At 32.2% G+C, this 18,243-nt stretch overlaps 1 protein-coding gene across 10 annotated transcripts in view; it reads right to left on the minus strand.

Annotated features, from left to right (window-relative positions):
* Positions 1-18,243, minus strand: part of ANKRD17 (ankyrin repeat domain 17) — a 152,301-nt gene that overhangs the window by 101,912 nt on the left and 32,146 nt on the right. For 3 of the 10 annotated variants that reach the window (XM_074324472.2, XM_074324471.2, XM_074324467.2), the window contains exon 1: positions 17,878-18,015. The exons of the other annotated variants lie outside the window; for them this stretch is intronic. In XM_074324472.2, coding sequence (XP_074180573.1) covers positions 17,878-17,928 — 51 coding nt within the window. In that variant the 5' untranslated portion in view covers positions 17,929-18,015. Of the gene's footprint in view, positions 1-17,877; positions 18,016-18,243 lie in introns of those variants that run through there. 10 annotated transcript variants of the gene reach the window in all.

Genomic DNA, 18,243 nt, shown 5'->3' on the forward strand with positions numbered 1-18,243 from the left:
AAACATCAAACACCAAAAATGTTCTTGTACTACCGTGTCTCCCTGAAAATAAGACCTAGCCAGACCATCGACTCTAATGCACCTTTTGGAGCAAAAATTAATATAAGACCTGGTCTTATTTTAATATAAGACTGGCCTTATATAAGATCGGGTCTTATACAATATAACATAAGACCAGATCTTATACAATATGATATAATATGATAAGAGATATGATATATATGATATGATATAATGTAATACCAGGTCTTATATTAATTTTTGCTCCAAAAGACGCATTAGAGCTGACAGTCTGCCTAGGTCTTACTTTTGGGGAAACAAGGTAACAGAGATTTACTTTTATTTTTAATCCACCATGTATTTCAGAATCCCTAAAAAAGAAACAGAGAGAGTTTTTGTCTATGTCTGCATTGAATATGGAATAAAACAGGTTTGTATTACAAAATAAAATAAAGATAGGAGAAACATTTTCGTCCAGTTTATTTAAATATTGAAAAAGTCTACCATGACAGACTTTTACATGAGTCTCCCCATTTGAAATTTTTTACAAAACACCAGCCAATTCAAAGGCCCGCTTCCATTCAACATTTAATAAAGAACCAACTTGACTCCCTGGGTGTTATGGACTAAGTGTTTGTGGGCCCCTCAAATGCCTATGTTAAAATCTTCCTACCTCAATGTGATGGTATTAGGAAGTGGGGCCTTTGGGAGGTAATTAGGATCAGATGCCATGAGGGTGGAGCCCTTATGAATGGGATTAGTGCCCTTATAAGAATGAGTTTGCTTCCTCTCTTTGCTCTCCACCACATGAGGTTACAGCAGAAGTTGGCAGTCCACAACTGGAAGAGGGTCCTCACCAGACCCCAACACCATGTTGGCACCCTGAGATCTTAGACTTCCAACCTCCAGAACTAGAAGATATAAATATCTGTTATTTTTATAAACCTCTCAGTCTATGGTACTTTGTTATAGCAGCCTGAATTCACTAAGACATTTGGAGTGTTTGGGGGCACATTTCTTTAAATTCTCTTTATCCACAATCTTAGAGCGCTGACTCTTTAGCTGTACACTAAAATTAAGAGAAAAGGTACTGATGCCTGGGTCATGTCCTCAGACATCCTGATATACTCATTCTGGGGTACGATATGGGCACAGAATTTTAAAACTTCCCTAGGTAATACTAATGCAAAACCAAGGTTAAACCACTACTTAAATGATAAAAAGATAGTTTATTATGTGAAGATAAAAATAACTTCTCTTAATTGAAAGTCATTTAGTCATTCTAACTGCTATTAGCCTTAGTTTATACTCAAAAATAACCCAACACTTTACAAGTCACTTAAAAGACATCAGAACCTTTCTCATGCTTTCTCTCAGTTATTAAATAAATACATCAAAATACCTATAAAGTGCTCAGAACTATGCTAGGCACCGATGAATAAAACTGGATCACTGTACTACTGTAGTCAGGCATCCAATTCTCCTTTTCAGGTGTCCCCACCTCAACCACCATTATGATCACTCTCCTTTCCATCAGGGGTTGCACTGTATCAGACAGAGTACAACTGTAATGCCAAATATAGACCTTTTGGGAACTAGTGTTTGGGTTTAACTACAGGACTGTTGGATGTCAAGCTCCGTTTTTACTCAAGGATTATTCATAGGACTTAGTCAATCCTAGTAAAAAAGAAATTCATTCTGTAAAGAATAAGATATACCAGAATGTGAAAGGTATGATCTTACTAATTAATCATGTGTATAAATGGCGTCAGAGGAAAAAAGTTAAGATCCTTATCTCATCACATCATGTATTACAATATAAAATAAATCCTAGCAATATTGGATTAAAAAACATATAAATTAACATTAACAGATCTCCAGAAGGGGGAGCGTTTTCTAAGTACAAAAAAAGAGGAAATAATCACAAAGAAAAAGAAGATACACTTATATAAAACTTTCCCCAAAATACCCTTAACTAAAAAGGTAAACAAACTTAGAAAAAATTTCTTACCACATTTAACAAAGATTCACATCAATAATACATATTCTCTCAAAAAATAAAGCCACATTTTCATTAGCAAAATGGCCAAAGGACATTTAAAAAACGTTTTTCCAACAAAAAGTCGGGAAATAAGCCAGATAGCCAGCAATATAAATGCACAGCATGTTACAGTCTCAAGCTAAAATATTATGCAATCACCAAAAGAATTATTTTCAAAAAAATAAATAAGATAGGAAAAGCTCAAGATATACATATATTAAAAGTTAGGACATAAAATTCTCAAGCCTAGTAAAAATAATTCAGACGTGAGCATGAAGACTGGAATATAAATATTAAAATATTCATGCTTTTCCTTTATGCTTCAAAATCTTTATAATGAATATGTGTTCATGTAATTAACAGAAAAAGTTTCAAAATCCATATTCCTTGATCTAGAAATCTAGCATAAATTTTTTGAAATCCAGAGGAAACAGAAAAATACTAAATGCAATATTACCTATAATGGCAAAAGAAAAAAAATAAAAATTATTTGACATATTTTATTTAAATTGATACTTCCAGCAAATATTAAAGGACACAGAAAATATAAATAATGTGTGAAGAGAAAATATTAAGATATATATTTTTATATAATATGGTCTCAATTTGTTTAAAATTTGCATGTATCTGTATGAGCACAGAGAATGGACGGAAAGGAAAACACCAAAATACAACACTATTCATTTTAATTTTCTCTAAATCATTCTGTATTTTCTTGTTTCCTATGAGAGCATATAATTAATAAACTTTTTCATCCCATCCCTAAAGAGCTAGTACTAGAGTGTTTGCCATTGGTAATAACCTGTAACAGTTTATTTTAAATTGCTTCAACATGTGTACACTTTTCTACACACAGGCAGCCGAGAGCAATTTTTAAAATGTTTTCACTAAATACACTTAGGCATATTTAAATGTACTATAAGCATATTCCATGCTGCTATATGAACATGGTACGCTATCAACAGTTAACACTGGCAGTCATCTGTGCTAGGAACATCTGCAATGGAACTGCACTGACACGGTATCTGCTGTGTACATACTGCATGTACATGGTATGAAATGACTTTACAACTAAATAGATGAGGGCTAGAAAGATGTGGCACTCTATTAGCCATAAAAGATATTTCACTGCAAATTTGCCACAACTTTCTCGGTCTATTTTAATATAATTCTCTCCACAATACAGTAATTTAAATGCAGTAACTATATGGCTTACCGTTATGACAAAGTAAATGGTACTTAATTAGGCTTCCTGTCTCTTTTCAGACAACAAACAGTCAAAACAGGGATATGATAACTCAGAAACAAAGAAGCAAATCCTAGTACCTCCCCATCTTCCTGCCATATCCAGCAGTAGTAGTTGAGGAAAACAAAGCAGAGAACTAAAGCTTAGTTCAGGAGACGAAGATCAAAAATTGGAGAAGCTGTGAAAGCTAAAATTCGTGGGGCAGAGAACTGGAGAGAAGAACTAGGAAAAGAACTATTTAGGGAACGCCAAGCTAAACAACTTTAGGAGCTCCCACAGGGTTGGGATACATTGAGATCCAACCAGCCAGGGAAGAGAGATTACACTGAACACCTGGGGTATTTAGTAGAGAATCAAGAAACGCCACATATAAAAGTAGGGAAATTCTAACTTTAGAGTACACAACACTAGAAAGATGCCATATCAATGTTGCAAAACAAGCCTCAAAAGTATGAAGCTGATTCACAAGTAACCTAACTGCTAGGGAAAAATACATCCTCTTTAAAGAAACACAATAACATTCATACTGTCAACAATGTGATATTACAATGTCCATCATAAAAAGTACTAGATTTGCAAAGAAGCAAGGAAATATAAGGAAAAAAAATAAAAGGAATAAAAAATAAATTAAAAAATAAGGAAAAAACAGGAATTTAGAAACAGTTGTTGAAATGACAGGTGTGGTATTAGCAGACAAGGACTTTAAAGCTCTTTCAAATATGCTCAGAGACTTAAAAATGTGAACATAATGAAGAGAGAAACGAAATCTCTGAAAATAAAGGATCAAATAGAATTTTCATAGTTGAAAAGTACAGTGTTTGTTAAAAAAAAAAAAAATTCACTGGGTGGCACAGCAGAAGACCAGTGAACCTGAGTTAGAGTGCTAGAAATTATCCCAATTAAAGCATGAAAGAAAAAAGACACACAAAAAAGACATACAGAGGCAACATTACCTTTAGGAGGATGTAACAGTGTTGTGTGATTAGATTCCCAGGAGGAGAGAAGAAGGTAGAAAAAATATATGAAGAAATAATGCCTAAAAATTCTCAAAATCAGACAGAAAAATACAGAGGGTGCCAAAAAAAATGTACGCACATTTTGAGAAAGGAAAAAAATGTATTAAAATTATACTGATGGTAACCACTTTGAGCACCTCTTGTAATTGCAGAAGTCAAATGTGGCTTGTTATCAGTATATATTGAGTTATTACAATTTTAATACAGTCTTTTCTTAAAATGTGTATACACTTTTTTCACACCCTCTTTTGGCACCCTCTGCATAAACTTGCAAATTCAATAAGCTCAACAAACTTCAAGCAGGATAAACCCAAAGAAAACTATATCAAGGCATGTCAGAATAAAACTACTGAAAAATTAGTAATAAAAAAAAACAATAAAACTTAAAAGCAGCCAGAGAAAAGAGACATGATGTACAAAGGAAGAAAGATAAGAATGATTGCTGACTTCTCATCAGAAAGAATGGAAGCCAGCAAACGAAAGATACTTTTAAAGTGCTAAAAGAAAAATATCTTTCAACTAAGAATACTATATGCAGTGAAAATATACTTCAAACATAAGGGGAAATAGACATTTGCAGACAAAATGTGAGAAAATTTGTTGCCAGCAGACCCGCACTATAAAAAACATTAATGGAAATTATTCAAGTGGATGAAAATTATGTAAGTAGACAGCTGACAAAACTGAACTCACAAAAAGAATAAAGAACACCAGAAATGATATAAAAATGGATGTCTCCCTTTTCCTCATTTAAGAAAATATTTTTAAATAATAACAATCTATTCTGGATATTCACAATATATGTAGAAATAAAATATCAATAATCCCACTAGAAACATAAGGGAAGAAATACAGTATACTGGTATAAGGTTCCTAACATTATATATGAATTGGTACATTATTATGCAAAGGTAGTGGTAAGTTAAAACGTGTATACTGCAAACCCCAAAACCACCACCTAAAAAATAATGGAAAGAGGTCATACGGCAAAATAGGTAAAAAAATGGAATACTAAAAACAATCAAATAAAAGGCATGAACAAAAGGAAAGGAGCAATAACAACTGGGACAAACAGAAAACAATTGGCAAGATGGCAGATTCCAACATAAAACACTGATAATTACATTTAGTGAAAATGGAGTAAATACATGGATTAAAAGGCAAAGACTGACAGTATGGATGGATAAAAGGGCACGGGCTAACTATATGCTGTCTACAAGAAACACTTTGAATATAATGACAGAGATAGGTTAAAAAGGTGGAGAAAGATATACCATGAAAACAGTTGTAGCAAAGCTGACAGAGCTATTAGTATTGCACAAAGTAGAATCCAGACAACACAAAGAATACCAACAAAAATAAAAAGGGACATTTGATTACATAAAAGAATCAATTTAGCAAGAAGATATAATAAACCTAAATTTTGTGTACCTCATAACAAAGCTCCAAAGTACATGAATCAAAAAGTGACAGATCAGAAAGAAAAAAAATGAGCCTCTCCTCAACGATAGTTGAAGATTTCAAAACTGGTGTCTCAATAATTGATAGGACAAGTAGACAGAAAATCAGTAAGAATATAAAAGACTTCAACATTATTAACTAACGTGATCTAGTTGACATATATGGAAAACGCGTTTCAACAACTGCAGAGAACATATTCTTCTTAATAAAAGCGTACATGGAACATTTACCAGAATGAACCATAAGACAAGTTTCAATACATTTATAAGAACTGAAATCAAAGCATATTACATCCTCTAATCACACATAATTAAATTGGAAACCTGTAGCATCCCAACATATTAGAAATAAAATAAGTCAATTTTAAATAACCCACAGAATCTTTCTCAAAAAGAGTTCCTCATCTGAACCACAGATGATCAAAAATGATTTGGGTGACTATTTTCTCATTTCTCCCAAAGATGATAAACAGTACTATTCTAAATGCACAGGAGATGTCTTAAGCATTAGAGCTTAATTCTCCCATGAAACCACAGTTGAGAAAGGCAAATGAGTCAAGAAGATAATCACAAAGGAAATTATAAAACATTTAGAATTAAATGATAATGCAAAAACAACACATCAAAATCGGTGGTATATATCTTAAGCAGTCACAGAAGGAAATTTATAGCTTTTAATATTCATACTGGAAAAAGAGAAACATTAAAAATAATGATCTAAACTTCCAATCAAATTGACTAGAAAAGTAAGTGAAAAAGTAAGTGAAAAGGAGGAAATACAAGAGCAGAAAGTCAATGAAATAGAAAATGAACAAAATACAGAAAAAATATTATCACGAAATGAAAACCAACTTAAAATAAGATGGATAAATTTCATATTAGACTATCTAAGAAAAAAGAGAAAATGCAAATTACTAGTATCAGGATTGAAAGAGGGAACATTATCACAGATACTACCATCATTTAAAGAGTAAAGGACTATTATGAACAACCATGTCAATTAATTAAACAACTTAGACTGAAATAGACAAATTCTTTATAAGACTTATAAATTATCAAAACTGACAGAGAAAAGCTAAATAGCCTTATGTTGATACTATCAAAGACATTGAATTTTTAACAAAAAATTTTCTCCCACATACAAAATACTAAGTGTAGATGGCTTCACTGGTCAATTCAATCAAAAATTCAATTACACACAAATTTCAGAAAACAGAGGAGAAAGATACACTCCCAATCACTTTATGAGGCTACATTTCTCTGATATAAAAAATGGTCAAACGTTTTACAAGAAAAGAAAACTGAAGACCAAAGTGCATTGTGAAGAATAATTCTTAACAAGATATTAGTAAACCAAATCCACCCATATCCAAAAGGGGACATACCACCCATATCCAAAAGGGGACATACATCATGACCAAATGGAGTTTATCCAAAGACTACAAAGTTGGCTTAAAATCCAAAACTCAATTAATGTAATTCACAATGACAGAATAAAGGAGAAAATTATAAGATTCTCTCAAAAGATATAAAGCACCTGACAGTTCAATACCCTTTGATAATAAAAATTCTTAGCAAAGTCCAAATAGAAAGGAACATGTCAACCAGATCAAGGAATCAAGAAAAAACTACACGCAACATCATACTTAACGATGAAAGACTGAACTCATTTCCCCCTAAGATCAGGAACAGGTAACCAATTCCATTCATCATCTTACTGAACCTCCCACCTAGGACAGTAAGGTAAGAAATAAGGAATTAAAGACATAAAGATAGATATGGGGAGGGGTGATAGATGTTGAGAAGGGGAGAAAAACTGAATTTATTTGCATAGATGACCATGTACACAGAAAATCCTAAAATCTACAAAAAAAAAAAACCCAAAAAACAAAAACAAAAAACCCCACCACCACCAAACAAAGCTCTATTACCTGGTAAACCTAAGTGAATTCAGCAAGCCTGTAAGATACAGGATCAATGTACAAATATCCACTGCATTTCTATATACAAGCAACAAACAACTGAAAAATAAAATAATTACCATTTACAATAATTTTTTAAAAATCACAAAATACTTAGGGAATAGACAGTATCAAAACATGCCATCCCATTACATGCCACTTTGGCATAAGGATTATTTTGACTGAAGGCAACTGAAAAACAGCAGATGTAGAAACTCTATGCCCTCCCCCCACCTCCTGCCTAAAAGCAGGGCATGAATTTCCCTTTGAGAAGTCTTCCCTCCTGCCCTCTCCTGTACCAGGAAGAGAAAGACTCTTAATCACTGGAGATGACCCTTACCACTGGTGATGGCTCCTACTTAGGTCTGTATTAGAAACCTTAATAAATAACCCTTATCTAGCATTAGTTTTACCATATATCTACCTTCCTACAATTTACCACCCCTAGAAGTCCATATCCCTTTTCTTTTGGGTAGTCACTTCATAATTTATTGCCCGTTGTTAAAACGGTATATAAGTTCCCAAGCCTAAGAGCTTTCTTTGGGTTTTCACCCCTTTTCTGTGAGGTTATCACATGAATGCACAATAAATCTTCTGTCCCATTAATCTTTTATCAGTTTAATTCACAAGCCCCAACCACTGAACCTAAAAGGATAGAGGAAAAGTTCTTCCAACCCTACAGGGACATTTTAAACAAAATATTTGCAAGACCTGAACAATGAAAACAACACAACTGTTTTCTGAGAGAAATTAAAGAAAATGTAAATAAATGGACATTGTATGGGTCAACATTATGTCGGCTATGCAAAACACATTTCTAAGTCTGATATGGCCAAGAACCCACCAGTTTGCAAACTCTGCTCTGAGTGTTCTAAATCTTATCCTTAGAACAAACCAGACCATCAGAAAACTGAGTTAGTACTCAGACTACATTATTTTTTTAACCCAGTTGCATTTTATCAGTAAATTGTTCACTTACATTATGTAGAAACAATGTGAAGCTTGTTTATTTTCGGAATGCCGTAGAAGGTATTTACTACAACATGCTATACCTCCATCACAGGGACCCAAAGAGAAAATTTTTCTGAGACATAAATTGCACAAAATATATCAGTTTTCAAGATCATCTAGTATGCCCATGGAGTTTGTGGACAACAAAACCTCAATACCTCAAAACACATCAAGTTTCTAATTTGGTTCTGGTTGCTAGTTAATTTGATCTGAGTTTAGCAGTTATATATTGCACATGCATTTCTGTATACTTTTACCTCTGGTCTTAGTTTACTAATTTTGACTTTTGTATTTTTATTTTTTGAGTATATACTCTTATAAGCTATTTCAAATTCTTTTTACATAAATGTATAAGTAACTTTTTAAATTAAAAACAGCCAAGGTACCTATATTAAAGAATTTACCATTTAATCAAGGACCTAATAGAGACCATAAAATATTTTAATGGATGTAGTCTCACATTACTTTTTAAGAGCAGAAAAGGGTGGGAGACGATGAACATGAAAGAAAAACTGGTAAAAGAAAACCCTAGGGAAGGAGTAGGATTTGAATAGTGAGTGAATAGAAGGTGAAGAGGGTAGCAGGTAGACAATGTGAGCAGTAATAAGTTAACAGAATATAATGCAAAGGCAACTCGTTCAGAGTAGATATGGGAAAGATATTGGATGGGTAGAAGGAAGTCATATAATGGGTCAATATAATGGGTCAAGTGCAAAACTAAGCTTTGATTTGATTCTTAAATGTGAAATAACACTGTAAAACAGATTATAAACTTTTCCACACCATCTCATACTTTTTGCTTAGAAGTTATTAAGCCATTACCTTAAGAGCTCTAGTTATAGACTTTTACATCTAGAAGGAATCTTAGAGAAACTATACGGTATAACTTAACTTTAGAGATTAAGAAAAGCAAAAAAATAAAATACCTATTTTAAGTTACATACAAAAATTATAAGCCTTACAACTCCAAGCTATTGATCACGTGGGTTGATTTGAGTAACATGAATGACTTTCAACTGCTCTTCTTCATTCCATGTATACACCAAAACCAAAACTAAGAGCTCAAAAAACTTTCCCAGGAAGATGATTCCTTCACTGTACAAGGATACATCAAATTAAAATGAAAAACAAGCATTTACTGTGTTCAAGATACAATGAATGCTAAGTCACTGAAGACACCATGAAGAATAAAACTATTCACAGAAAAATCACACAATAACACTATAAGCTCAAAACAATGAAAAATGAAGCCCATTACTTAAGTACTTAAAAATCAATGTCAACATAATTCAGCACTCTCACTTGCCTATCACTCTAAGAAATATATATTCTTTGTAATTCATAAAATACAAAATGATGATCCACCTGCAAAGATTTTTTTAAATTACATATGCAAGACTTAATCTTAACATTTTGGTTCTTTAAATGGATACTTTTATAGACAATAAACTTTTCTATCTATTGTTATCTACATTTACCTTATTTCATGGAGAATACTAAAAACAATAGGAAAGAGAACTCAGATAAGCATTCTGAGAAGATTACAAAGTATTGTACAAATGTGAGAAAATATTAAAAAGGAAAACTTTCAGTATGTTAAACACCAATACATATTTTTGGAAAATCTTAATAGTATTTCCTTACAAAATATAAAAATTTAGAAACTGCATTTCTCAACGTTGCTGAAAAATTTCGCAAACATGTATCATCAGTCTTTGTTATGATGACAGGGCATAAATTACAAATGCACAACATGTGACAAGCACTGGGGTAGTGGCAACTGGACAAATTCAAGGTTAGAACCAGCTAAGGGTAAACACTAGTAAGATGAATGAGAAGGTCAACAAATGAGGTCTGTGCAAAAACCAAGGTGTTAGGCTGGCCACAATATCCAAACATTATGTAAAAGATCAGAAAGTACCGAGACAATCTATAGCAGGAAAAAGAAATCAAAATGAAGTGGGCAGTAGGTATCAAAACTCAGAAAGAGGCTAAATGATGAAAGGTCAGAGACTAAACAAGGAATTCAGACAGCAGAGAATACCAACAAGCAGTTTAACACTTGGCTCAACGCTTTCTTCTTCTTAACAGTGCTTAAATTTGGAGGTGGGAAACGTTAGCATTTGAGAAGTGGAAAGACAGATGTGCAGATGTTACTGACCTTTCTCTTTTCCTATAGGAACACATGATTTCAGTGCCAATTTCAAAATTATACTATGGTAAAAATAGAATACAAATAAATACACATTTATATAAATATAAATACAAGAGGAAGGTATAAAGTAGATTTTAAATGATTCAATTTTGCTACTATGCAAAGGAATTTGAAACACACAGCTTAGTCTTTGTGTAGCCAAAATATACATTATCAGAATTTTATTTTTCATTTTCACAGACAATATAAAAGAGAACTAGTCTCAGAGAAAGAACTCTTGACTGGACGAAAACCAGCGGGCATCTGTGATAGGATATTGAAAAGAAGCAATATTCAAATTTCCATACAAAGTTTTTTCCCACTTCTTAAACCTGCTGTTACAGTTGAAGATCAGAGATCCATAGGGATCCTAAGACTCTTTCAGAGGATCTATGAGGTCAAACCTATTTTTATAATACTAAGACGCTATTTGCCTGTTTCACTGTGTTGATATTTGCACTGATGAAACAAAAGTAATGGTGGGTAAAATTGTTGGTCCCTTAATACAAATCAAGGCCATGGCACCAATCACCATATTCTTCTCTGCCATGCACTCACAATTAAAAGGAAGGGGGGAGGGGCAATTTCCATTATGAAGCAGTAAACAGTACTAATTTTTACATTTTCAACCATGAGTATATGACTTTTTAATATTCTGTGTGACAAAATGGGAAATATTGCTACTACATACCTAAGTACATAGTTGTCTCAACAAAAACGCTGGTGTAAATGTGAGCTAAACCAGTAGCTTTTCTTCATGGAACATCATTTTTACTTAAAACAGACTATGGTTATTCAGACTTATTTGGCAAACATTTTCTCGAAAACAAATGAAGTGAACCTGTCATTTCAAGGAAAATTCACTTTTTTTTATTATCAGTGATAAAATTAAAGCTTTCAAGCAAAAAGTAAAATTTTGGCAAACTTGTATATGATACAGTGAATGCAACAGCTTCCTAGTTTTTGACTTTTCTAAGGAGATCAGTAGTGATATTACCAAATGGGATTTTTAAAAACTATTGTAGAATAAAACGTAGCAGTACTGGGAAATCAGTAAACCAGTATTTTCCAAGTGACCAAGGCATGATGCTACAAAAATTAGACATGGGTAAAATGATGCATTCAGAATGCACAAAAAACCAGTGGATTTTACCTAACAATGTTCAGAAAATTCACTGATAATGTTTCAGGCTCTGCACTATAACTAATCTCTAAGAAACTACCATTTATGTAGTTTTAGTCGTGGGATCAAAGAAGAATATCCATGAATATCTAAAAGGGTTATTAAAATATTCTTCCTCTTTTTATGCTCATGTAAGTGTGCGACCAGATTTTCTTCTCAGACTTTCTCCAAAATAATATACTACAACAGACTGACTATTAAGCAGGTATGGGAGTCTAATTATCTTCTATTAAAGCCAGACTTCAAAGGTATTTGGGGAAAAGTAAAACAATGCTACTCTTCTCAGTTTTCTTTCTTTTGGAAAAGTTATTGTTTCAAAGGAATAAATATATAAATGTTTTTAAAATTTCTGAATTGTAATTTCCAATATAATTACTGATAAACTCATAAACAAAAAATTTTAAGTCCTCAATCATTTTTAGTAATGTAAAAGAGTCCTGAGACCAAAAAAGTCAAATTGCTACTCTAATTATCTCTGAGGCTAAATTTTCTTGGTCTGACAAATGGGGAATAATAATGTCATACAAAAATGTATGAGGGTTATCATCACTATAAAAAACAGCCAACAGTTAAATATTAACTATATGCTAAGTGCTGCCCTAAAAGTTTACAGATTATTCTATTTATTCCTTACAAACATTTTAGAAAATGGATACCTACCTCTTCACAGAGTCATTTAGGATCAAAAAAAAAAAAAAAAGCTTATGAAGTACTTGGCATACTTACTTGGTATAACAACTTAAATTTTCAATAAATGATAACTCATGTGCTCAATTACTACTGCCACCATAAAACTACGCAGGCATCCTATGTACAACCGATATCCATATATAGCTAGCTAGTTAGAAGCCTGATTCCATTACCAAGAAAAATTATTAATGGTCAATATTAATCTAACCACTCATTAAACCAAAAGTTATCTTATAGACATTTAACACTTATGAACACTCCTGAAAGGCCTTTGTCTTGGCAAATCTAAAAGCTATATACTACACCCAACTCTGATGCTCAACAGCTTAGTAGTAATCAAGTCACTTCATATCAGAGTTAAGTTCTTCAGTCAAATGACAGAACAAAGGCCCCTAAAAATTCAAAATTAGGAAAGTGCCAATGTTGTTGCATGTATACGCAGATAATTCAGGATGTAGACCTTTCCTAATCCATGTTCCACAGCATACGTTAACCAACGAGCTATGATAAATTAACACGGGACTAGTTAATTTACACCTTTACTCTCACATAACAGTAATAAATTAACTCACATACTTCTAGTTACATTATCTTGAAAGTTGTCTGGAACCTTCATATTCCACTAAAATATCAGTCTTCTTTACAGGGATAAATATTAACTAACATTAAGTGTGTCTTTTAGCCATCTTCTACTACTGCCCCATGCATTCCCACAAAGTGGGTATGTAACTTCTGCCCCTCCCTCCAAGATAAATTCCACTTCCAAATGAAAGTATGAATTCATAATGCTTAATATAACAGGAACATAAATGTATATATGTATAGTATATGTAAGCATATATGTTGAGTGTGTTGTGTGTATATATACACACATTCATATACACATACACAGAATACACTGATTTAAATGGTAATAGAAAAATCTTTAAGGACAAAAGGATAAAAATGGAATCCAGGAAACTTTCTAGATAGCCCAACATTCATAAATATACCTAACAACTATACAAATAAGCGTAAAAGATAACCCAAAGGTGCTTAAAGAAAAATATCTTTTTACTGAAAAATTCAGAATGCTGAAAACTTGGGTTTCAAACTATCCAGATAAACAAATGAGGTAAAGTACCAGTATTCAAATACTTATCTGTAGGTATCCTATACTCAAGAATGTTTAATTACCAATGGTAGACATTTTGTATTCTGAACTTTTACCTTTGCGAAGCAAAATTAGCTGGACTAATCTCACTGAACTTCAAGGGCGTAGCTTGAAGGTGCTCCGTAAGTATTGGAGTGAGATTGTAAGATTCAATCTGCCCAACATGTCTAATCTTTCCAAAACCTCTTAATTAACTGAAAATGTCAGTCATATTCATTCAAATAATTTACATATTTATCCAAATTTTTCTGTCTCTAGATCAACTTACACATTTATGTGCTAAGAGGTACTCCAAGTTTTCCTAGTGAAAAAAGTCACCATGGTTATACCAAATATACGACTTCAATTTTAGAAATCCCCAGAAAAGTTACTGATATAATATATAAATGATGTATATTACATAAGCAAAAATATTTTACAGAATATAAAGAAATATAACAAGTACTTGTCGAAAGAGTCTACTTCATGGAGATTTTATATTACTAAAATTAATAGCAAGTGGATTTCCCATTTGAACTAGAATGTACTATTTACCATTAGCCCACAATACTGACAGATCAAAAGGAAACTAACTTTTCTGTGACTCTTTCAATCTTATTTTTAACCCCCCCCCCGTCAAGATAAATACAGAGCAAGACATGGTCCCATAATAAACCTACTTACTATGTATAAGTCTGACCCTTAATTTAATTCCATCATAAAAAGTTCAACCAAACCCTCCATCCAACTTATCTCTAAAGTACAACCATAAAGACGTGGGGCTTTTATCTTATATTATTATAACCTGTAAAATTAAGTACAGATGAAGTCAGAAACCCTGGCTTTAGATGACAAAGGAACAAGATGGGGCATGAGAGTTGTTACATTTAACACTGTAAATATTTTACCTAAAATTAAAAGATAGAAGTATTTGTGCAAGTTTATCACTTTTAAAACAATTCTGATAGAAAATTACTAAAACCAGTTCAACTATAAATAAAAGTTGAATACATAATAATCACACATTTCTGAAATGACCTCTCATGTTTCATGTATTCTTACAAAAAAGTTTATATATAAACCTCAAGTATGTATATACAGCACTTGGTCACACAAATTTGGAATATACAAAAAAAAAGTTGAGAGACCATTTTCTTCTTTTGATCCATTATCACATATGACTTACAAGAAAAGCATCGAAATTCTAAAATTATAATCATGCCTCAGCAAAAAAAAGTAAGCAATACAAGATATATATATATATATATATATATATATACAGATTCCCAGCCCTTTTCTATCATCTATATTTGACTGTTTTCCTCAGTATTAGTTAAGGTGAGCAAAAGGAACAGAAACATTTGACTATTTTGGTTTGAAGGAGAAAATTACTGACTGGATTATTTGGATAATTTAAATAACCAAGTTTTTCTATTTAATCCATTATCTTGGATAGCTGAGCAATATATTGCAATCAACTTTTCCAGTTTTATAAGTTTTAGAAACTTACAATATTTTACTTAGGATTTTGAAGATCATCTAAAAATTCAAGTTAAACAATGTAGGTATATACAATAAACAATCACCATAAGCCACAGCATTACAAGAATTAATCTACACTATATTCACTGATGATTCTAATTTTAAGTTTTCTTTATACTAAGATTAAATAAGAGTGCCTTTAAAAATTTTATGATTCGAAGAACCAATTACACTGGAAGACAGAAAAAAATACAAGGGGTCCAATGTTTAATGTAAATAAGCCGAAATCTACATAAAATTCCAGATGCTCAATATAAATAAAGTCACAAATTTAAAAATTATTGTGACAAGCTGAAAACAGACCAAAAGTAGGTATAATAAAATTATCACTGTGGTATAAAGACAAACTTCATTATTCATTATTGGACAGTTGTACAAGGAGTTAACCCTTAAAAGAAAAACTTAATTTTCTGGAAAGCTCATTGTATAATATGTACCTTTTCACACGCTATATGAGGTACTTTAGAAAATGGTACATTTAGCTTCAGAGAGTTAGCAAGTTCATCCTCTTTGAACTTTTATTTTTAGCATTAGGTCATTATGGATACTTATAATTTGGGGAATAGAAACATTACTACTTGGAAAATTTTTACATCTAGTCTGTAACTCATGGACAAATATTCAGTTAAATCAAATAATATTAAAGAGAAAACTACTCAATACGGTTTAATGCAACAGGTATATAAGAACCAAAATTAAGAGAGACTGAACATTAGGGCAATTAAAATTACAGTTTATTTTAATAACTAGTAACAATGAACAAATTAGGTAATATAAAATCTTAACATGTTAAACAACTATTAGGAATTATAAAAAAACAACTTTTAAGATAGCACTGGAAAAACCTATAGTTAAGGCACAAAACTATGTTCAAGTGGCTTTTAATCGGTCATATACAAAAATTTGAATGGCAAAAAGAAAGTGAAATATATCTATTGAAATCTATTAAGTACTCTTAAAATCCAAAGCAAATTTTTAAAAAGTAAATTAAAAATGTACTACTAGAACCTTATAATCTAGACTTGTTTAAACTCAACCACTAATGTCACGTGACCACTCATATTTACTGAAGTTCCTTGATGCAAGTATATATACCACTGCTTCTAAGTAGATAATTCACCACATCATTTCTAAGGAAACTCACTATCAAAGTAAAAATGAAAAAAGAAAAATATGGAAATTAATCAGAGGATTCAACTGAGACAATAAGCTTTGAGGTGGGGAGGAAGAAGTGTGAGCAGGTGTCTGCCAGGAGCTAGATAATACAATGGAATCAGTTTTCATTCTGCAGAACAACCATGAGACTTGCTGCAATGTCAGCTCCAAGCACACACTGAGGGACTCCAGAAAATGCTCATTGATCATGCAGCACTTTATAATGCGCATAGGCTTTTTCTCCTGCTAACCCCGCCTAGCTTCCTTCTGCAGCTTATTTTCTCAAGCCCTCTCCCCCTAAGCAAATCTCTTCCTGAAGATAGGGAAATATTTAATAAATTATCTTAACAGTCTGAGTATTGGGAATACCATTCACCTCTTTATATCTGAATTAGCCAGTCTTTTCTTAATGAGGGGAAAAAATCCTACAACCCATAGATAAGAAAATGGGTTTTAAATATCTATATACCTATAAATACAAATGTTTGCTAGTATACTACATCCAAGGCCAAAACCAATTACAGGTTCACTTTGACATGTATTTCCTTGAACAGATTTATATACTCAAATAGGTTCTTAGAAAATTGATACAAGAAAAAATATACATAATTTAAAATTCTGGTGATTCAAAATGCAAATTTTTATTGTGGGCTGTGAATTTTTAGGGTATTTTAATTTTTATTAAATAATCTATTTTCTAAGGATCAAAGTCACATGAAAATCTAGAACCAGAATGTACCAATTAAATTAAGCAATTTAGAATGTACCAACTAAATTAAGATATACATATATGCTTAATTTTACCAAAACTAAAATCAGCTGTTTTTCATAGTTAAGTGCAAGCAGAGCTTTAGGCTTAGATATGTAAATAAATTCTAAGAAACGACACTAAACCCACTCAAAGCTGCTTTGCAGACCCCACCTTCTAATGAGTTAATCTAAAGGTCACCACCAGCACAAGGCTTTTTAAGTCCGAGGCCCTTTCTTTTTTTCTTTTTATTTCCTATCAAACATATACCTACAATTTATGAAACATGAAGTTTAAACAAAATAATTCGAGACTTGTTTAGTAATCATGTGAATCAGACTGGCACATTCTCACACGGAGTAAGGTCGAATCGTATCTTGCTTTTATGCTCTGCCTCTTTTCTCTCTCCTCTAATCTATTCATCTGTAAAATAATTCCGTCAGATAAGATTTCTTTGTTTAGATTTCAACTTTCATTTCATTTACAAACCTAGCCTACCTCAAGAATGTCTTCTAGAACATATGCTTCCATTTCAGCCGCTGTCTCCATGTTTTATCAAACTGCCATGTTTCTTACTGCACTATGATTAGATCATTGCCAGCAGGAACACTCCTCTGTGTCAGCAAGGGAACAGGAAATGGAATGTTCTATTACATGCCTAAAGCAGCTTAGCTGTTCACTAGCCAGGCATCTACCAAAAGAGCAGGGGGTGACTCACTGTGTATTTTTTAAAGATACAGAAGCTTTATTCCAAAGCAAAGTTCTGTCAAGTAATTTCATCAGACAAAATAGATAAAGTCTCTTATTTTCCATTTCAAATCTTAAAATCCTAAAATTGCAAAAAAGAAATAATTATACATATAT

Source organism: Rhinolophus sinicus, chromosome 1, assembly GCF_057876585.1.
Source record: "Rhinolophus sinicus isolate RSI-liver-muscle chromosome 1, RSI-T2T, whole genome shotgun sequence".
In the NCBI taxonomy this organism is placed as follows: domain Eukaryota; kingdom Metazoa; phylum Chordata; class Mammalia; order Chiroptera; family Rhinolophidae; genus Rhinolophus; species Rhinolophus sinicus.